The 21874-nt window shown below is 45.3% G+C and overlaps 2 protein-coding genes across 9 annotated transcripts in view; both read left to right on the top strand.

Annotated features, from left to right (window-relative positions):
• prdm5 (PR domain containing 5) overlaps positions 1–17289 on the top strand; it is a 40196-nt gene extending 22907 nt beyond the window's left edge. For 5 of the 8 annotated variants that reach the window (XM_061779383.1, XM_061779382.1, XM_061779381.1 and 2 more), the window contains 4 exons: positions 9737–9822; positions 12608–12863; positions 14691–14795; positions 15976–17289. In XM_061779383.1, coding sequence (XP_061635367.1) covers positions 9737–9822; positions 12608–12863; positions 14691–14795; positions 15976–16187 — 659 coding nt within the window. In that variant the 3' untranslated portion in view covers positions 16188–17289. Of the gene's footprint in view, positions 1–9736; positions 9823–12607; positions 12872–14690; positions 14796–15975 lie in introns of all 8 variants that reach the window. The other 3 variants (XM_061779385.1, XM_061779384.1, XM_061779380.1) reach the window with 2 other exon arrangements.
• An 829-nt stretch (positions 17290–18118) lies between these two features.
• LOC133480881 (uncharacterized) lies at positions 18119–21639 on the top strand. Its single transcript, XM_061779571.1, is given in 6 exon segments — positions 18119–18237; positions 18401–18583; positions 19114–19196; positions 19199–19276; positions 19279–19620; positions 19623–21639. Coding segments are annotated over 6 exon segments (1131 nt in total). The 3' UTR covers positions 19949–21639.
• The last annotated feature ends 235 nt before the right edge of the window (positions 21640–21874 follow it).

The following is a 21874-nucleotide window of genomic DNA, read 5'->3' as shown; positions in this document are numbered from 1 at the left end:
ATCTCAAAGATGTTGCTGGATCAAATTGACACGGGGCATGTTTGTCCTCATTATTATAAAAATATACAAATACTCCACAAATAAAATGAAGCAAAAATAACACCAGTTGAGAATCACTGATCGACAATGAAGATTTCAAGTCAACCAACGGTGATTGTTTTTCCGCCCGTTTGCAAACATCTCAGTGTCCACGGTGACTTCTTTTGGAAACCTTTCAAAAGAAATCCTATTTTTATTATATTCACAAATTGTTCGACTCGCCGCGGGGCGCCGGCAATCCGCCGCTGCGGCCCCGGCCGTCAGTAATGTGCCAAAGACGGCCTCCGGCTGAGCCAAAGACCTCATAAGCGGGCAGCGAAAGCTTCATCTTGTTTGTCTTCCTGCCGCACAGGAACGGGTCGCCGTTGATTATTTCTCCGCTCCGGACTTGGGAAAGGATTCCCGGGAGCTTTCGTCTCCCTCATCGCAATAACCTTCAAACATTGGCAGGCACAGGTGGCGCTCTCTGTACTTAAGTACAACTACAGATACTTGTGTGAGAAGTAGAATTACGCATTCAACTCCTGCACTTATAGGAGGCTAAGGAAAAGTAAAAAAAAAAACAAAAAAAAAACAAAAGTACTCTGAAATGATAAACGTATACATTTAACTGCAGATATTTTCATTACCCCACGACACTTTCTACAAAAATGTGGTGGTGACGCAGACAGTTCTCGGGACTGTGACAAGCTCCTCCTTAAACACCGTTACCACTGTCCCATAAAAAAAAAAAAAAAAAAAAAATGGACACGCCACTGATGGAGTAGGGGTACATTCACCATTTGTTCATTTAACCCTTTCTTTCGCCAGGTGAAGTAAATTGAGAACAGATTGTCATTTGTAATGCTGACCTGGAAACAGGCAGCAGCGTTCTACGAAGCAAAATAAAAGCAAATACAAGCACATAGGCAACAAACTGTACGGCGCGATAAGGTTACAAAGTTGCATAATACATGTTGTAAACGGGCGAGCAGGTGCACGATGATTGAGCCGAGTTTTACTTTTCCATTTCAGAGCGTTCCAGTTGTTTGGGGCAGAAAATCGCGGACTTTGTGGGAACAAAGCGGTTAATAAAAGCGCTGGAACGGAAAGTGCGGGTGGTGGTATGCATGGTGAGCAGAGAGCCAAGAATGGGTGCGCTCTTGCCAATGAGCGTTTCATACATAAACATGGACCAGTGAGTTTGTCTGCGTGCGTGAAGCGGGGGCCAATTAACCAGTAAATAAGACTTTAACGCACACACAAATCATTTTAGCTGACGCAGGTCAAACTTGACTCGGAACAGCATACAAGGGTTAAGTACAGTAACACAGTATTTGTACTTTGTTACTTCCCGCCACTGATGACAGGAGCGTGTCAAGCCGAGAAACGGAATACAAGAAAAATGCGTAGCCGTAAATCTCTGCTTTGTGGCTGTATATTTAGCTTGGATTTAGTTTCCCTTTAATGCTGTTTGATCCCGCTGAAGTCAAACAAATTAGCCGTCGTCCCGCAGCGGCCGGCGCGGCCTGGCCGAGCTGCCCCGCTATGAGATCACCAACAAGCCATAAAATGCCAGCTGTCAGAAAACGCTGGACGGAGCACGTCCGCGACCTTGTGGAACTCGGTAGTCCTGATGGATGTTTCTATCCTTTTTCTAATTTATTCTCTTGGCCCTCGCACTGGTGCAGAAATGGCTCCGTCGCTACATCAAAACGCGGTGAGGGTGGATTTTCCCAGTGTGTGTGTGTGTGTGTGTGTGTGTGCTACAGAGAACATGGCCAACGACCAAAAGCGGGACGGTGGAGAATATTGAAGCCGTAACTCAAATGTCACTCTGACATCATTGGAAAAGTCTCGTTCAGGCACAGTTTGCAGTGTAAACCCCGCGAACCGCGTTTGAACAAATCGGGCTTTCATGCTGCCCAAAACTCCCCAAAAGTGGCTGCGTATATTCATGAAAAAAGCTCAAGTCGACTTTGGAGCAGCTACAATCTACACTTGGGGTGTCCAAAGTTTTGTTTCAAGGGCCGCATACAAAAAAAAAAAAAAAAAAAATGCAAAGGCCCCTTTGATGTTCTCAGTCTTTAACTCATTCACTGCCATTGACGTTTCTATTCGTCAACTGGAATCCAACCAACAAAATTAGTCATGGAAGAGGGTCACGCCCACTTTGTCTGTGAAATGCAGGTTTGTAAACCACCGCAATGACTCACAGATCCCTATAGAAGGCGCCGTTGCATCGCTTTGGATTTGAGATTAGCACAGTTTTTGAGTTGAACGTCCAAGATCCGATTATGAGGGAGAGAAATGCCAACAAACAAATATGACCTTTTGATGGCTAATATTTCCAATAGTCATATCAGTAAAATGAATTGATTTTCAAAAGGAAATTTAGTGGGCCATGTCTTTCCCGTTATTAATCAAATAATATGAAAACGACACATATAAACAGAGTATGTGTCGCAATCATAAAAAAAGATGACCCAGTTCATGGAGTGAATGGCGAACGTAATGTAAAAAAAAAAAAAAAAAAGCCACTGACATCCACCTCGAGCGATGGTCACACGTTTCATAATTGTATATCTGTAAATAAATAGCAACAAATATTGATGTCAAAGTCCTTGTTCTGCTTGATGTGTTTCTTTTTACACACACAAAACAAAAACCAAAAAACTAGAAACCAACTTTTTTGCTGAAAGAACATTCTCCTCTTTCTCTTGTTTGTTTGGGTGCTAATACTGTCACGGAACACAAAATTCTGTGGATCAGTCAAAATGCTGTCAAACGGCTGGCAATACGAGAACACCGACTTTGAAAATGGCTGCCAGTGAATGACTTCATTTTGCCACTGCGAACTATAGTGGGCTAACTCCATTTATGTCATTTTGCAGGAGAAAGATTTAAAGTTTTATGGCTGCAATAAAATCTGGGGATTTTTTTTTTTTATCTTGCTTGAGTAATCTGGCAGCGATTCTAGAAAATTGTGGATTCTCTCCGATTATGCCATTTTGCCAAATCTAATCTTTTGATATTGATATTGATAAGATTATGATGACACAACTGAAGTGCCGTCATCATCGTCGGTATCATCGAGATTGTTTTCGATTAATTGAATGTGTCATTGAATCGTATGCCACGGCGGCCATTGCAGGAAAATGAAGCACATGGCTGAGCTTCAGAAGAGTTGTAGGAGTCGAGTGTGAGATGCGGCTTCCCGTACCGCCTCCACGTCACGTTTTGTCGCGTGCAACTTTTTGTGACAGTTTCACAAATCTGGCCAGGCGACCACGGCAATCGCAGGCTATCACGTTTGCCCATCACCTTGCACCGCCTTATCTCACGTCCGTCCCCGTTTTTGTCCACGGTGGCCTTAAACAGGATCGCCATAGCTGCCGGGAACATAATGTAAGCGCCGCATTCAGTTGGTAAAGTAGACACGTCGATGCAGGCCAGTCGATCCAGAGTCACAGTCCTCGGATTCAATGCAACACAGTGGTTTATTTGACCCAGTAATTAGTCCATGGCCCACTCAAGTTTTGATACTAAGAGTAATCCATCCAAATCTTAATGACATCAACAAACCCAAATTATCAACTGGGTCATCACTATTCAAACCGTTGCACCGTTGTCAACTGCTGTATAATCACGGCATAATAGCCAGTTTCCAAATCAAGCTCAACAGGCCGTTCCAGATTTCACACACAAAAAAAAAAAAAAAAAAAAAAAAGAAAGTGCTGCCACTTAAGATTATACAGCATCGCTGTAATTACACAAACAAGCTTGTCATTGTGTCTAATGACCTACAAATGTCTGCCGTGTGTCGCGCTGGCGCTGGCAGCGCATCACAGGGCCAGCCAGTGCAAATGTTCCCTTCACAAAGGAGACCACTTCCAACAAACAAGCTGATATACACTTTTTTTTTTTTGGGGGGGGGGGGGGTTTTTTTTGGTCCTGGTTTCTGAAGTCACTTCTTCACGTAATGGTCTCCATCTCGCTGTCATTTGTTACGTTAATTGTGCGCAGACCGGACTCGAAAAAAAGAACGGAAAGACAGTTTAATCGGGAACATGGATTGTTTTGTCACCATTGTTGTCACGGTTACAGCGCTGGGAAGCGTGTCGAAAATGTGACTAGCACGTATGCCTCGCTGTCGAAAAGTTCTGAGTCTCGGCAAAGTTTGCGAGTTTGTTTTTGTTCGTGCTGGTTTGTCGTTGGTGTTTGTTTGTGTACTTTATACTGTTGTACCTTGACTCAATTTATTCTATTATCAAATCAATCTTCGTCAATCTTCTCCAATGAAATAAATTGAAATGTCATCAATCTGTTGCAGTCACCCCCCCCAAAAAAAATGTTTTAGAACTTGTTTTAATAGATAAAAATAACACTGTATTTTACAAAACATAATAAAAGACAATGTAAAGAAATATACCTAATTTATAAAGCGTAATTACGATACATACTGTAGTATTTATGTGTTTGATGTGTGCCTTTAAGGGGCGTGGTCTAGTAAGTGACGTAAGTAAGTGTCTGCGTGTGAGCGAATGGCTGTACGTTGTGGCCTACAGCAGCTCCTTGCGAGTGTTCTCATTTTGTATTTGCATTTGGGGACGGGACCTTTCACCTTTTCGTTCACAAAGTCCGCACTACTTTTGGTCAATCTACTTTTCTCAAACGACTGGAACACCCTGCAACAAATAATAAGTAATTAGCAAATGAGAAAATCTGTTGTCAATCGCCTTACCTGGAGAAAAAAAAAAAAAATCTGTTCATTTGTTCGCCAAAATTCATTGAAGACGAACCGGCCACAGCGGTAAACGCGATTATGATCGGTTGTCTGTCTCGTCCGGGCCGGACCCCGCTTCTCTCGCCAAAAATCAACCGCGGATCGCCTCCAGCTGTCCCCGCGAACAAGCGGTCGAATGCGGATGTCTCAAATGTCCGATACGGACATGCCACACGTGCCAGGGTGCGAGAAGAGTTTGCGGAAGCGGAGCCGCTTGTTGTAGCGCTGAGGTCAAGTTGAAAAAGTTGTCTGGCATTCCTCGGGGCGCATCAAACGCAATCTCGTATCCAGGATATCGTATTACCCGGGCAGCCCCCTGTTGGCGTGCGAGGGGGACAGTGGACTCAGAGGACCGTGGCTCAAATGGTGGAAGCCGGGGGGATTAATCGTGACAGACAGCGCTAATGTCTTTCAGACCCCGAAGCGCCGAAAGCATTCTCCGTAACAACAGAGCACGACAAAAGCTGACCATCTGCTCAACAGATCCGCGGACGGCGGTGGGAAGTAACAAAGTACGAATACTCCGTTACTGGAGAGGGTGGGAAGTGTGACATAAATCCTGATCCTTGGCCTACTTGACGAAAGCGTGTCGGTGACATTTTATGAAGACACGTGGGAACTGTTTCAAATTGTTAGGAAACAGTACAGTTCAGTTTCCATACGAGATTTGAACCCAGAACATCTTAACGGCGAGGCAGAAATACAAATGCCTCATTTGACTACTTAAGTGCATTTGTACTATTTATATTTCCAACTGCTATTTCATACATTTGAAAATAAATATCTGTAAATTCTACTCCTTACTTTGTCAAAACAGGCTGGCACGAATTTCTGCGAATCACTAACCTATGCGAGCGCAGTAGTCAAGTTTTAGTTACAGTTAATATTTGTATACTTTTTTTTTTTTTTTAATATATACAAGTATCTGCACTTGTACTTAAGTAGAGAGTGAGGACTTCTGCCATCTTTGACAAACGGACCGATTAGCAGATGAAGGGTGTGAGGGCCACGGCGGGAGAGGTTCAGGGTGGCGCGGGGCTTGATGCCCGCAGACGCCCGGGGGTCAAAGAGACGGTGTTCCGTTTCAGCACATGCTAAATCAGTTAGCGCCGTAGCGCTCGTAAAGCCGCCGCCGCCGCCTTCTCGTAATCCCCGAGCAATCTGGCTCAATCTGGAGAATAAGTGCAGGTTTCCCGTTACGTTCACTCAAACTCGCTGGTGAGTAGCGACGCGCTAACACAGAGCGGCCGCAGCTCCTTGGTGCAGTTGTCGACTACCGACCCTCCCCCACAAAAAGCCCACCGACCTGAGCCAAAGGAAAAAGCGATTACCAGGGAACCCTCGCTATTCACTGGGAGAAATCAAACATTTTTGGTAGCCTTTTGGTGGTTCCTGCATTTGCAAATTCACCATTTTTTTGGGGCGTTATTTGCTGAAAAATTCACTTATTCTCTGTTTTTGTGCTCAGGCCAAAGCCTTGTCTCATATAAAAATATCTGCACGGAGGCGGGCTAGACGTCACAGTCGACTTCAATCTCGTCCAATCGAAGCGGCTTCTTTGATTCCCTTTAAAAGAAGCGCAAGGGTCTCGCCTGCTGACGTCTTCCATATGCGGAAGAGGACTCAGCGATCCATGCGTGACTGGAGCATCGAAAGTACGTTTACGAAATACAGAACCATCTGGTGAAAACAGCTGGCGACTGACACATGCATCTACGTCCCGGCCGACGATTGTTCGTCGCGTCCCTCCGCCTGCATTTGCCCCGAACAGCTACATGCGCCAAAACTTCGACACCAAAATGTCACTCTGCCAAGCGCATCTCCAAGGGCGCAACCTCGCTGCGCCTACTCGTCTGGCAAATTGGCAAGGATGCGCCACTTTTTAAGATGAATTAAAGCTGCGTGTTCGTGTTTAGCATTTAGCTCGCTAGCAAGTACAATTTAGCGCGCCGGCCGGGCGTGTCCGTCTGCGCCGCGCATTAGCGGACAATCGCTAGCTCCTGCGCGGGCCGCCATCCAAAGCCACAGCGTGTGGACGCTGGCACGCCACAGCGTATGTACGCTGGCACACCGCGCTGCGCCGCTATTAGCGCGCTAATGCCTTCGCCAGGACTCGACCCGATACCACACACGCTCACACGCTACACAAGGCATCGGGTTGACTCACTCTCAAAACACATCTGGACTTCACATTTTCCTGTTTGTCAACAAAACTAAAAAAGGGCTTAAGAGCCTGAAAGCGGGACATGCTGCGGTGCGTCATCGTAAGCTCATGTTTGCACGCTAACGTGAGGTTCCGCGTTTTACGGCGTTGTGTCACTGCCCTTCTCCTCTGGGGACCTCTCGCAGGGAGTTTTCTGACCTGCGACCTCTTGCGGGCTTTGAGTGAAAACGCAAGCTTTGGAGAATGTTTGAAAATGGGATTTACAGTATTATACACAAATAGACACCCCCCCCCCCCCCCCCCCCTCTGCAGTTGAGTAATTGAATGCCCCCCACCCGTTATATGAGTAAAGCGTTATGGCATAAAAATATGTTCTTTAGTGTGGCTACTGTATGTTCCAGTAATTCAAGGTCAACACACTTGTGCCACCGTCACGACTTCATAATTGGACTTTAATGAAATATGAAATATAATATGAAAATTTGGCATCATCTTCAAGGCGTCGCGTAAAAGAGAAGAGGCCATTATCAATAGTTTTCCCCGTGACGCCTGCGGCTTTATGAGCGCGTTTGCGTGCGAGGCGCATCCCCGAGCAAACGCGGCTAATTAACCGCAACTAAAGTGCTTGCTTGCCTTTGCAGCAATTAGCCGCCGACGGGAGATGATGGTGATGACGATGATGATGATTTGTTTTTTGGGAGGAGATTGAGATGTATGCAGTGAAGCCCCCCCCGTCTATCGTGGGGGATACATTCCACAGCGACCTGATGAAAAGCCACATTATAGACAGGAGGTAAACATTATTAGTTATTTTTTTTCCATTTTAAAAAATTCTTTTACCCCTCCCACACATGCGACACTTATATTTTTTGCTTTTGTCACACCTCAAACTATGCGACATTTTATACTACCTATTGCAGCATATTGTCTGCGCATAGCGTTTACCTATCCGTACATTTTTCTTCACATTATTTTCCAATTTTTTTTATTTTTTTATTTTTTGAGGTGGGGATGTGGGCAACCTCTAAAACACTTATTGGCGGGTTATCGTCACTTAATAAAGAATTTTTGGGAGTTTAAAAAAAAAGAACATTAATATTTTGCAACGGAATTATAACGGGCATCAATTATCCGCAGATTTTTGCGATTTGCGCTCCGACCTGTTTCATATCCAGTGTACATACTCCGTTGCAGTGTCATGTGCCTAAACTTGCCCGACTTCCAACGTGTTGGCATAATTGACGTGACAAGCCAAGATTCCCCCCCCGTAATCTTTATCGCTACTCAAACGCTGTACTGATCTCAACTCGACCGGCGGTAATCGGGCGTCATACACGAGCGTTCCCTGATTTGAAAGTACGCTTGAAAATACATCGTGCGGACATTTATTGAATTTCTGATACATTAGTGTCACATATGGTTGACTCGTATTCGCCGCGTACAATCTTCACGGTGCAATAAAATGGGAATCCAGGATAGTTCTGAGTGGATCCTGGCAAAAAGTTTTCATGGCTCGTAAATAGTGACCTCATGCTTCTTTTTTTTTTATTTTTTTAAAAAGATCAGCAATCAAGTGTGGTGCAAGCGGATCAAGCGTACGCTAAAATAGATCCATGTGTCCGTGCGGCCTTTGACTGACAGCCTGTCACTTCCCCTTTGTCGTCATCTGGGGGTGCGCTCAGATGGGGATCAGTCGGGGGGGGGGGGGTTATTTTGTATTTTTTGGGCCGGAGTCGCTTTTCACTCCGACTTGGCCCGCCTGTGAAGTGCTCCCCGAAGCGCAGGGACGGCGAGCCAGGACTTTTTCCCCGCCGGCCAACACAAACGCTCGCCGGGCAGCGGAGAGTACGTGTCGATCCGGAGGCAAACGCTCGTGCTCCGCCGCTCGCTAGCCGGGTGAAGACGGCTTTGGAGAGCACACGGCGATAAAGCAAGACGCACGTCCGAAGCAGCTGTTCTTGGATGACCTGATTAAAGACGTCTTCTCTTCTACCGGCCTTTCTGGACGTTACGCAACTTGTTTGCTTCTCCTTGTTTTCCACCGAGCGGCACAATTGGGGTCGACTTTGCGACCTGTTAAAAGTGGCAAATTTTGTGGCACTTTTACCTGTTCAGAAGTGTGAAGGCTCACTCTTATGCACAACTGCATACCCAACAACTGGCGTTTATTTATTTTTTTTAACTTATTTCAAATAAAACATAGCTTGAAACAAGTGAGACTTATCTAAAAACAAGTGACGAGTCTTAATTGAATGAGTTTTGACTAGAAATAACACCAATGTTCTTGGCAAGAGTTTGAGTTTTTGCCGTGCACTTGGTGGAAAGCAACCAAGTTCCGGTTTTTACAAGGTTTTTCACGAAGCTCTACTTGACTATTTAATTTTCTGACAACTGAACTTTGACTCCCTACATTTCAAAATGGATATCTGTACTTTATGCTCCTTATTTTGTCAAAATAAGCTTGTGACTTTCTTTCCACCTCCGTGGATGACGACGCCACGTGAAAGAGATTTCAAATCAACTGTGGTTGAGATTTTGAAATTTTGGAGTCTTAATAGGCAGGAAAAAAACAAACAAAACAAAAAAACCCAGGGCCCATCAGGACCATGGAGGAACATTGACGACAATGAGAAGCAAGGTAGTCCGCATCCATGTCCTTATTTAAGAGAATTGTTTGATGTTGCCGGCCCGACAAAGACACAGACCGACCAAAGAAACGGACATGTTGCCGTGTTACGGTAAATTCAATGACTTTTCTGGTCCCTCAGGTGAGCGTCCCTACCAGTGCCCCTACTGCGACAAAGCCTTCAGCAAGAACGACGGCCTGAAGATGCACATCCGCACGCACACTCGAGTAAGTTTTACGCCCCTTCTTCCCTCCTTTGGCCAGCTGGGATCGTCGTCTTTCCGCAACTTCAATGCAACGTCGGACATCTGGATCGTCTCATTACCGCCGCGTCGGTAGGATTAAGCACGCGACGGTCGGCCAAATTGTCGACTTTAACTACGTGAGCAATTCATTCACGATGGCTGAAATCCACGGAGAGAAGTTCAGCAAAACTTGACACCAAGTCCCACCTGAAAAAAAGTACTTTGCTCTCCATCTACCACTGTATCGACCAACATTCAAACACACTAGCCAGTTTCAATAAGGAATACCTCCGCGTCATTGGCTGCTACCGGCATAAAACTCACAAGTTTGCAAAATCACAAGTTTGATGGGTGCAAGAATTCCCAAGCTGCTATCAAATAACGGCTCAATGTTAACATGTAACGTGGTTTTGATTGATATAGCTTTTGGTTTCGGTAAATACGCTGCAAAATCAACAACGGACGATTTTCACTTCTTCACAACCTATTACATATCTTGAAGTTTTGTTGTGTGTAATCATTTGGAACAGCGCATTTAAAAAAAAAAAAAAAAAAAAAAAGGTTTATAATATAATAGGTTTGTTCAAAACATTTGAATTACATTCACGGTTGATCACTCGAAAATTTGCAGTGACTATTTAAGAACATCTGAGGAAAAATATCATTTGCATAATAATTTCGAACAAGTAAAAGCAAACCCTTCTTAAAGATGAGATGCACGAGAGGGAGACGTACCGTACAAAACGTGGAGAATCACTGATTGACGTTCATTAAGCCACTCCCCTGAAACACAGACCAGCCAATCGCAACAGAGCTCCGACATCGACCGCTATTCCAAATCTAGCGAACCCTGTTTATAGCGGTTTCCTGTTCATAAATACACGTGGGAAGTGAAAAAAACAGAGGTTGCGCGCTTATACTGTACGTGTTGAGCTTTTATCCATATTGAGGCACGTCCTCAGTGACAAAAACATCCCTATATATACATATATATAGATATATATGTATATATATATAGAAGCTTGGGAAAGTAGCCAGACGCACAGTCTCTGCATCGAGCGATGCGTTGACACGCTTAAAAGTAGCTGGTGTTTACCCTTTTTGTCAACAGTCCACTCAACAAGGCGACTGTGAACTTTTCCTACGAGCGCGCGAGTGTAAATTCCAGTCACCGAGGAGCAGGAAGGAAAATTCCGCCGTGATTTCATTCCCATGCTTGGGATATGGATTTCAAATGTAAAAATTTCATTTAGCGCCCCGCCCCCCCCCCAGGCCCGGAATTCGTAAAACTTTTCAGTCCCCAAAGCTGGTTTGGGGCTTAGCTATGTCAAGTTTGGTGGGCAAGTCTACTATGAGTAGACCCATACAAAATTTATGATGCTTCTTTATTATTAGAGTATGTTTTTAAACAGTGCAATACTGTATGCTGCTATTTGATTCAAATGTGGGGGGGGGGGATGGAAAAAGTAAATCCACGAATAGGTGAATCTGCGGGGGCCAAACCGTGAGCATGCAAGGGTCACGGGTGTAGTGTTTCATTTGTTCCATGATCGTGCTCCTAACTCAAATCACCCGTATTTCAAATCAAATCAACTTTCCCCATTGAACTGCATGCAAACGCCATTAATCCGTTCCAGACCACCACAAAAAAACTATTTTAGAACAAAATATAGCACTGTACAGTGTTGTACTGTATATAAACAAATAGTTCAACATAATAAAATAGAATGTCAAGAAATCAAGTTTTTAACTGAAATCAGCCGGAAGTTCGCCGGCGCCGTCTAGTGTTGCATGTCAACTGTAATGCCCTCGCATGTGGGAAAGGAGAGCCACAGTCACCGTACAAGTCATAAGCACACTCACCCAGAAGCTGCTGTCGGCCACAGCTCTCGCTCAGAGACTCACGCGCAGACGACACCCCACCTGGCCACGCCTCTTAAAGGCACATGCATGTATCGAACTCACAGACACTACAACGTGTTCAGTATTTTCTATACATTAGAATTGTTTTCTGTTCAAATACATGTACATTGTGTTTTTTTTTTAAAAGTGTTTTAATAAGTTTAAAACTGTTTACAAAGTGTGTAGGAATTTTTGGACTATTCAGTGAACCCCCACATTCTCACGGTCGGGCATCTGCGGATGCAACTATTACTGTTCCAATTTTTTCCTCCCACATTTCTTTTCTTTTATTATTATTTATTATTCGTATTTATTTTTGCTGGTAGGGGTCGGGCCCTACGCCCCACGAATCCTCCCCATTGCTTCGTTCTCGTGGATTTTCTCGTATCCCACTGTGATAAACGGGGGTTCGCTGTATTTGGCAAGCTCGTCCAGCTATTAACGTTCGCACGCATGACTCAGACGGGATGCCTCGTCGTGCGCGTTGGGCGCAAAACCGCATCGGCGGCCGGGCGGAATGAAACACATTGGACGCTTACGAGGAGCTTTTTAATAATGTTGTTTTTGAACTGGCCGCGAGGCTTTGGCGGCGCATCGTCGCGACAAGTAGACGTTTATAGTCAAGGGTGCCTCGGCGGGTCGCGGGTGGGGGTGGGGATGTAGGGGGTGGGTGGGGGCAATCGAGCAGCTCAAATGTTTTTGTTTCGACGTCAACAGTGACCTGCGTCAACCTCAACTGAAGACGAGCACGCGCTGCCGTGAAAGGACGCTTGCGCCACCGCACGCTTGATGCAATAACAACAAAAGTTTCGATTTATGGTCTGGATCCATTTCGATTTATCGTATCATTTTCCTCATGTTTTCAGTTCAGGTCAGCGCGAGTCACTCGCTTTCCTGCCGCCCGGAAGTTCCCCGGCGCCGACTGTTTACAAACATTACGAAAAGGTCTACTTGACACCCCGCAGGCTCGAAGTCGCCGCTTCCTGTTTGCACGCCGCTTTACAAACGAGGACGCCGCGCCAGGAAGTGAGCTTTTAGTCCCTGAAAACAAACAAAGACTCCAGCTTTGCCTTTTCCGTGGGGTCAAAGGTGGCCTGGCCCAACAGCTGGCGCAGAGTGAAGGTCAGCAGGTACAGATGTTGCGTGTTAGCGGGGTCACGCTAAAAGCGCTGGTGCATTGTGGGTATGCTAAAAGCCCCTGCGTTCATGTTTTTCCTGACCCTTCAACTTTCACCTTCTTCCATTTATGGGCAAAAGAAATTCCTTGTGACCAGTGTGTCCAAACTACGGCCCCGTAGACCATTTGCGGCCTGCCGTCCGGGAATTCACTCAACTTTGTTCTCGTCTCTCACTTCTTGTTTGGTTTTCCACCAACCACACAACATTTAATAATAATAACACGTTTGTTTCATAAAGAGGTTTCGTACGTTTGCAAAAAAAACTCAAGTCTTTGAATTTAGCGGGTTAAATAAGTTAAAAGGTGAACAATGTCAAAGTGGCCTTTAAATCCCTCAATTTGTCTGTGTGAGGCCCTTGGAAGAAAAAGTGTGGACACCCCTGAATTAGATGCTCACGTTCCTGTGCACGCGCGCGCACACACACACACACACACACACACACACACACACACACACACACACACACACACACACACACCGCCTTTTGTATCCTGTGTCAGCCGAACCCCGCCCACATGATAGCGCTTTTTCCCAGGCCCTCAACTTCCTGCATTCAGCCCCGTTGCCGTGACAACGCAGCTCCAAAAATCTTTTGCTATCGCACCCGCGGAAGCAGATCGGGGCCGCGCCCCGACGGAGGCGAAGGAGCCATCTTGGTACAGGCGCCCTGATACGCGTTCAAATGACTTCCATAGAGCGGTCCAAGTATTTATCGGCTAGTTAAGTTTTTTTTTTCCACCACTAGTGCCACTTTTGGTCTACTAATATGACAGTTTAAGATCCATGTACTAGTATCCTCTTTGTCCTCACCAGTAAGACAATTCAGCCGAATAGTAGAACAACTAGGGCACAGTAGTAGAATGACTTTGTCTTACTAGTACTGTTTTTTCCACGACTAGTGCCACTTTTAGCCTCCTAGTACAACCTTAAACTGGATATGTAAGATATCGAATAAATGCTTAAACGCATTAGTAGAATGACTTTGTCTTACTAGTAACATTTTGTCCACTACTAGCGCCACTTTGGGCCGACTAGTACAATCTTAAACTGGATATGAACGATATCAAATAATTTTTTTCTCCCCGATTTCCTTGCTATCCAGCTTAAGGTCTGTGGACTAGTACGCTCTGTCTCCTCCCTAGTTGGACAACTACATGTTACTAGTGAGGCAAAACTGTGCACTAGTTGACAAATGCATGCTTTGAGTAGTACTAGTGGCATTATAAAGTTATATTAGGTAACATCTGGAGCTTCAGTAGTAGTACGAGTAGCACACAACTTTCAACTAGTGCATGGTTTTGCATCACTAGTAACGTAGTTGTCCTACTAGTTTTCCAAAGTTGGCCGACAAGCACGCAAGTATGTCCTACAGTAGTGGAAGACAACAGTGGGGGGGGGGGAAAGCTACAAGTAAGACACTGTTGTTCTACTGAATTGTCTTACTAGTGAGGAAAAAGAGTATACTAGTACATGGACCTTAAGATGGATATCAAGGAAATAAAGCGAGAGAAACGGCTGAAAGTGCCTCGGCGACGGTGGCTCTCTCATCACAGTACCCGAATTGCGCCATTTATTTTTCACTTTTTCACTAGTATCTGGAGCTTGTACAGTAAGGTGATTGTCCCTTGACCATGAGCCATGATAGCGGCCGCCTTGCGCAATAGAAATGAAACGGAACTACTACGTTGCCGTGGTCAGTGGAGTAGCGTTGTATAATGTTGCGTGTGTGTGTGTGTGTGTGTGTGTGTGTGCGCGGGTGCGCGTGTTGCAGGAGAAGCCGTACAAATGCAGCGAGTGCAACAAGGCCTTCAGCCAGAAACGAGGCCTGGACGAGCACATGAGGACGCACACGGGGGAGAAGCCTTTCCAGTGCGACGTGAGTGCGCAAACGACGTGCGACGTGTGATTTGTCAAACCTCGAGATGGATTGCGGTTGCGGATTTTTGCGTCGTCACGTCGCGCACCTCAAGTAGCGACGTAACAACAGTTCCCCAAAAAGTCCAGCCGGATCGGACTCTCCAACTTGCGGACTGAGATGCTTCCCTAAAATGTCCACTAAAAATCCCTCCGTTCAGATTAGGCAGTAAGGAATGAGTAAACTGCGTTCGGGGGTTAGGAGGGTTAGACCCTAACCTAACCTTAAACCTCACCGAAGCCTCACCCTAACCTACCCTAGCCCCAATCACTAGAATTAGCCACGTGACCAGATTTCCCCAAGATGACCCTGTCAAAAGGCCAAAAGGTCAACCTGAGGACAACGCGCCAAGAATTGTAGAAAATCTGCCGCAAAAAAAATGACAGCAAATGACAGCAAAACAATCTAACTTCATTAGCTCTCAACATGTCTCATCGACCCTTTCGTCTCGTCTGCTACTTGCGGGGAAGCCATTTTCCAATTGGCTGACCGGTTTCTGTTAAAAATCTCCACCAATAAACTCGTATGTGCTGACACATAAAAAAAAAAAAAAAAAAAAACAAACGGCGTCACTAGCCCGAAAAGTCTTCTTAAATAGCGCCAATTGAACATTATTGTCGAGAAGAGCAGTAGAAGAGGTCATGCACCTATTGAGTTAGGAATTTCTTTTATTTCCAGAATGTATTTGTTATTTTTTTTAGAAATTTCCACCCAAATGGCCTCCTTTAAGCACCGCATCTTCCCAGAAAAACATGATGGGCCCACATAGGTTAGCGTACCGATTGCTAGCATGTTAGCATTCCACCAAACACCGCACGTCAACGTGTGTGTGCATTTGTGCGTGTGTGTGTGTGTGTGTGCGTGCGCGTGCCAAAAGATGCTCTGGAGCAAGTCCAGATGTGTGATAGCGATCTCGCCGCGGCCCGATCTCCAGTAAACACGCTGACGAGATCGCAGCGCCAACCCCCCCCCGCACACACTTTTCCAAATTAGGCATTTGCGAAGATCTGAAAAAGAATAATTTTGACCTGATATTCGATTCATTGGTGGAATATTCAATACAAAATACATAAATCTACCAAAATAAAACGAGGGACATCAAAACCAAGTTGACGGAATGTTTTTGGTGGTTGTCGCACAGGTGTGCGACCTTTCCTTCAGCCTGAAGAAGATGCTGAGTCGCCACAAGCTGACGCACAACCCCAACCGGCCCATGGCCGAGTGCCAGCTGTGCCACAAGAAGTTCACGCGCAACGACTACCTCAAAGTGCACATGGAGAACGTCCACGGAGAGACGGACGGATAGACGCGCGGGAGAACACGTCGCCACGCCCCCCAAAAATGATGTGTTAAAGTGTTTTCGTAGCGTGCAAAAGCACCTATCTTGACTTGAAACAATGACCGTAAATTCCTGTACCAGCACCTTAATCCAGATCTTCACCCAAATGTCCTACTAACGATGCGTTCACGGTGGCGTGTTTTTTTTTTTTTTTTGTTGTTTTTTTTTTACAGCTTCCTGCGACTACTATTTAGAAGTGGAAAAGTTACTGCGCCAAACCCGTGAACGTAAATTCCCGCATCAGCACCTTCCGCCACATCCTCACCGAAATGCCGTGCTGTCTTAACGATGATGCGTTCAACGCGGCATGTTTTTCTCAGTGTCCTGCGAAAACCCATGGACTTTTTCACAGTACTGTACGTGTGCAAAGTAGTGTTTTTCTTGTAGCTGCTTATGTTTGGTACAACATGTAAACAGATGATGCTTGTTATTATTGTTATTTATCTTTGGTGCTTGTTGCTTGTTGCTCTGCAGAACGACATTTATCTACTGGATCGTGGACCAACCTCTGTTAAGCATTTAATGCCCCCCCCCCCAAAAAAAAAAAAAGGCTTACAATGCTAAGTTCCTTTGCATCAGGCTGTTGTGTGTACAGCAGACCCCCGCTGTTCGCATGGATAGGGATCGGGGACAATCCATGTACATTTCATTGAAAAAAATGTTTTTCCAATAATTATTATTTTTTTAACCCCCAAAATTTGTGAATAAGCGACAAGAAACCGGTACGGAAAATCCGCAGATGGGGATTGAGGATTTATGTGGGGGGGGTCCACTGTTGACCTTTTGACCGTGACGTCACATGTACAGCACTTCCGGGTGGGAGCTGGCCACGAGGAAACAAAAGTTTCACAAAACAAAAGTTGTTCCGCGAGCAAAATCGCTTGGGAGGAGGCCGGAACGCCGGCCGGAACTTACGTAATGACTTAATGTTTTGATGAAGTTTCCCCCCCCCCCCCCCTCGTTACAAAAGTACACATCTGCGACCGACTGGCGACCAGGGATGAGGCGTGTTGAAAACGGACTGATGGATAAAGCACACGTGACATTGTCATGTTGCACAGATGAATCCGAACAAAAAAAAGTGCTGAGTGCAATAAAGGAGGATTTCAACCAATACTCATCTGAAATATATGCATTTTCTTATTGATTTCTGCACTTAACTTCAAAATGACACCAAAAAAAAAAAGGAGTTAGCCCATTCTAGTTCTCTTTTGTCTCTTTTTTTTTTTTTTTTAGGACATTTTTGGGGATTGTCTGGTCGCGCAACCCCAAAGAATGAGTTTTTGTCTTGGTCTTCGGTTCAGCTCAGCGGTAGTCACTCAAGCGGAAGTAGCTTGGCGAAAATATATCTTGAAGGGGACAGATTCGCGTGAGGTAAATAAACATCTCGAAATCAAATGCTAATTTCCGAAAAATATGTCTTGAAATAATGTGATAAATTCACGTCTTTTCATGTTTAAATTCTAACGTGGAAACATCGTATCTTGAAATAACGTGCTAAATTCCCACGACGTGAAAACATTTTAAAATATTCCGGACGAATTCACATTATAGCTGGAAAACGTCTTGAAATATTGCGATAATTTCACATAATAGTGTGAAAACATGATATCTTAAAACAATGTGAGAATTTCCCATTTCAACATGAAAACAACTTGAAATAATGTGACAACAAACTTTTCGGGTGATGACCTTCGCATGAAAACACGATATTTTGAATTTGAATAACGCAAAAAATGCCCTATTTTGAAATCCCGCGACAATTTGACATAATCATCTCGCAATAATGTGATTTCACATTATAGCTAGCGTGGCTACGTCATATCTGGAAATAGCGTGCTACGTTTGTATTTTAACGTAAAAGTATCATAGCTCGAAATAATAAATAAAACATGAACACATCGTGGAATAATGTACTAAACGTGCATCATAATGTGATGTAGCAATGAACTTTTCAGGTGGTAATTACGTGGCCCTGACGCGGTTTCCCGTTGCCGTGGCAGCAAGCCGCTTGGGTAACCGCGGCTGGATGTTCACCCTCCGCTTTCACAAGCGGCGTTTGATGTTTGTCCTCACGCCTTTTTGACGAGTTGGCGTAATGGCATGTTAGCGAGACGCCGATTAAAAGATTTTTACGTCTTGTTGTTAATCTGTCTTCTATTCCGGGCGCGACTAATTGAGGCCTTTGCGCCGTGTCACGCTAAGGTGCCCCTCTGATCTCCGCCAGTTCCCAGCAGCCCGAGCCGCGGGGGCGCGCCGCATTGAGGCCGCGTGAGAAGATGGCGCGTTTGTCAATAAATCGTGCGGCGGGACGGGGATTTGCCGTGTTCTGGTTACGGTACACGGCCGCGTTTGCGTCACGGAGGATCGCGGCCGCGGTGACGGAAGACGCGGTCGGCCCCCGACCTTGGTCACGCCGAGTCGTTGTGAGCAATGTCGTCTGTGTTCGCTTGTTTGGGACGCGAGCGGAAACCAACAAAATAAATCTAATATCCCCCCAGACGCACGCCAACATATTGTAAAATGTCTTCCCACAAAAAGTGCGAGTATAATGTAGTCTGGTATTGCATAGAGTCACGCGGCATGTGATTTTTCTCCTCGGGGACTTTCCGAGCCGACCGTGACGATCTTGCCCGTCCGCTTCGAGCAGACCTTCCGCATCCCTCGCAACACCGCATCTGTGCGCGCTTTTAATTGCACGTTTGCAGTGGAAAACTCACTTTTCTCCCACGCCGCCGCCTGTTTACAGCCGACCGCGGGCACGACGGCCACCGCGCCAGCGCCTGTTGGGCGACGGGTAGACCGACCCGCACCCGACGGGGTGAATCGACAGGTTGTGACCTAAAACTTGGTCGCCATGGTAACATTGTAATTAATACTGCATCCTGTAGTGTATGTATGAAATGTACTGTAATGTAGTAATCGTGTGTTCTCCCGCAGTCTAATACGATATCGTGTAATACGATATCGTGTGCAATATGTAATACGATATCGTGTGCAATATGTAATACGATATCGTGTGCTCGTGTGCAATATGTAATACGATATCTTGTGCAATATGTAATACGATATCGTGTGCAATATGTAATACGATATCGTGTGCATATATATATGTAATACGATATCGTGTGCAATATGTAATACGATATCGTGTGCAATATATAATACGATATCGTGTGCAATATGTAATACGATATCGTGTGCAATATGTAATACGATATCGTGCGCAATATGTAATACGATATCGTGCGCAATATGTAATACGATATCGTGTGTAATATGTAATACGATATCGTGTGCAATATATAATACGATATCGTGTGCAATATGTAATACGATATCGTGCGCAATATGTAATACGATATCGTGCGCAATATGTAATACGATATCGTGCGCAATATGTAATACGATATCGTGTGCAATATGTAATACGATATCGTGTGCTCGTGTGCAATATGTAATACGATATCGTGTGCAATATATAATACGATATCGTGTGCAATATGTAATACGATATCGTGTGCAATATGTAATACGATATCGTGCGCAATATGTAATACGATATCGTGCGCAATATGTAATACGATATCGTGTGTAATATGTAATACGATATCGTGTGCAATATATAATACGATATCGTGTGCAATATGTAATACGATATCGTGCGCAATATGTAATACGATATCGTGCGCAATATGTAATACGATATCGTGCGCAATATGTAATACGATATCGTGCGCAATATGTAATACGATATCGTGTGCAATATCCATAATCACCGAAAAGAGATTTTGAGAGCAACAGAGTCCAAAAACCACAAACTGATGGTGATTGCTAGCGTTTGAGGGTTTTCAAATCCTTACCCTCGCTTGAAACCCTTCAAACTAATGTTCAAAATCCTAAACAAGACTTGGAAACCTGTACCCCAATTTGATACCTTAATTTCAAACCCTAACCTTTGTTTAAAAGCCCAACATGGGCTCGGAACGGTACTTTAAAACCCCAACTCAGGTTTCAAACCCTATTTTGAAGCCCTAGCGCAGGCTTTAAACTCTTAGTTCCAAATGCTAACCTTTGTTTAAAACTCGAACCCCCTGGCTTGAAACCCTACTTTCAAACCCTAACTCTGTTTTGAGACCCCTAACCTGGCTTCAAACGCCGATTAACAACCTTAACCTTTGTTCAAAACCCTAAACCCTGGCTTAAAACCCTACTCGGAAACTCTAACCCTACCCTGAAAGCCGCATTGGAAAACTCTTTGAAACCCTACTTCACAAAGGAGCACGTATACACATATTGCGATGGTGCGCAGCTGTTGGGGCCAAACATCCATCTTGCACAGGAAGCCATCGGTCAAACGAAACCAATGACTCCGTTGTTCTTGTTTTGTTGACCGTGACGCTGTCTCACCGCAGGCAAACACGCACACACACTGACAAACACGCGCCGCGTGTGTCGGTCGTCACCGGCGGTGCAAAGTAACAAAGTACAAATACTTGGCTGGTGTACTCAAGTCGATATTTCAGTCGACTTTCAAGCGGCCGGACTTAACGTCGTCTTCCATCATTAACGTCGTCTTTTCATCAGGCAAGGGGAAGAATTCAGCTCGCAGAAATGGGAGCCAAAGAAGCGAAAATGGCATCAAGTGTGTTTGACACAGATGAGGAATGTCGGGCGCTCCCGCGACAGCTTGCGGGATTTATTGCGCCTGTTCGGCGGTCCTCCGGAGGGCTGATCAAATCAGGAAGTTAGAAGATAGCGTGCCACACATCAGCCTTGATCCCATAAATCATGCGTCAGACTGAAGGATGAGGGTCCGCGCCAGTCGGGACCTTCACGTGCTCGTAAATTACACGCTTGTTATAAATAAACCAGGAAAAGGGGCCCGGAACATTTCAGGAGTTACTGTATTCTCTGGGTCCAGACTCCAGACATCGTTGACTCCCTGCACTGATGGCCTTGTGCGCTCTCTGTGGTGGTGAAGTTGACATCGCACCCCCGCTATCGTTTTTTTTTTTTTGCGGGGGTTACGTTTAACAGGCAACTTTGAATTTAGAGTTGCATGCCTCCGTTGTTGCGCCACAACTTAACTGTAATGGAGATGACCCCCAACTGGAAGGAGAGGGGCGCGAGGGCTCAAATTGTATTTTGATTTTAAAGTCTGTGTAGAGTCTCCGTGAAACAGGTCTTGGTATTCCGCAAAGGTTGTATCGATGCAACTGGACTGCTTTTGTTTGTTGAAGGCGTTTCCCCTTTAATCCAAAAGGCTTCTTCAGTTCTAAATTTGTGGTATGGAGTCTGTCTATTTATGCCTCGGTGGGTTTGGTATTCACTCGTCTTGTGGCGCAGCAGCTCACCGGGGCAACCCGATCTCCGGGGAGAGATGTCAGGAGGCGATGTTATTGGCATGCCTCAAACCTTCTCTTCTCTTCAGATACGACATCGCGAGTTTGACGCCGATGGCTTCTTTTCCACCTCTTTTAAAATCCAGAATTTGGACGTTGTTGTCCTCGAAGCAATTTGCGCTCTTCTGGAGATGTTCACGAACTGCTGATTCTGGACCCCGCTGAAGTTGCCGCCTGCGTCTGTGCTGCGGCTGCACTCTTCACTGCACTCCACGAGTTCAAATGGTTTACTCTTGCCAACGGTTGTCCGTTTTTACGTGCCCTGCAATTGGCCGGCGACCAGTTCAGGGTGTACC

This window comes from Phyllopteryx taeniolatus, chromosome 7, assembly GCF_024500385.1.
Source record: "Phyllopteryx taeniolatus isolate TA_2022b chromosome 7, UOR_Ptae_1.2, whole genome shotgun sequence".
NCBI classification, from domain to species: domain Eukaryota; kingdom Metazoa; phylum Chordata; class Actinopteri; order Syngnathiformes; family Syngnathidae; genus Phyllopteryx; species Phyllopteryx taeniolatus.
This window is presented reverse-complemented; position numbering and strand designations above follow the sequence as displayed.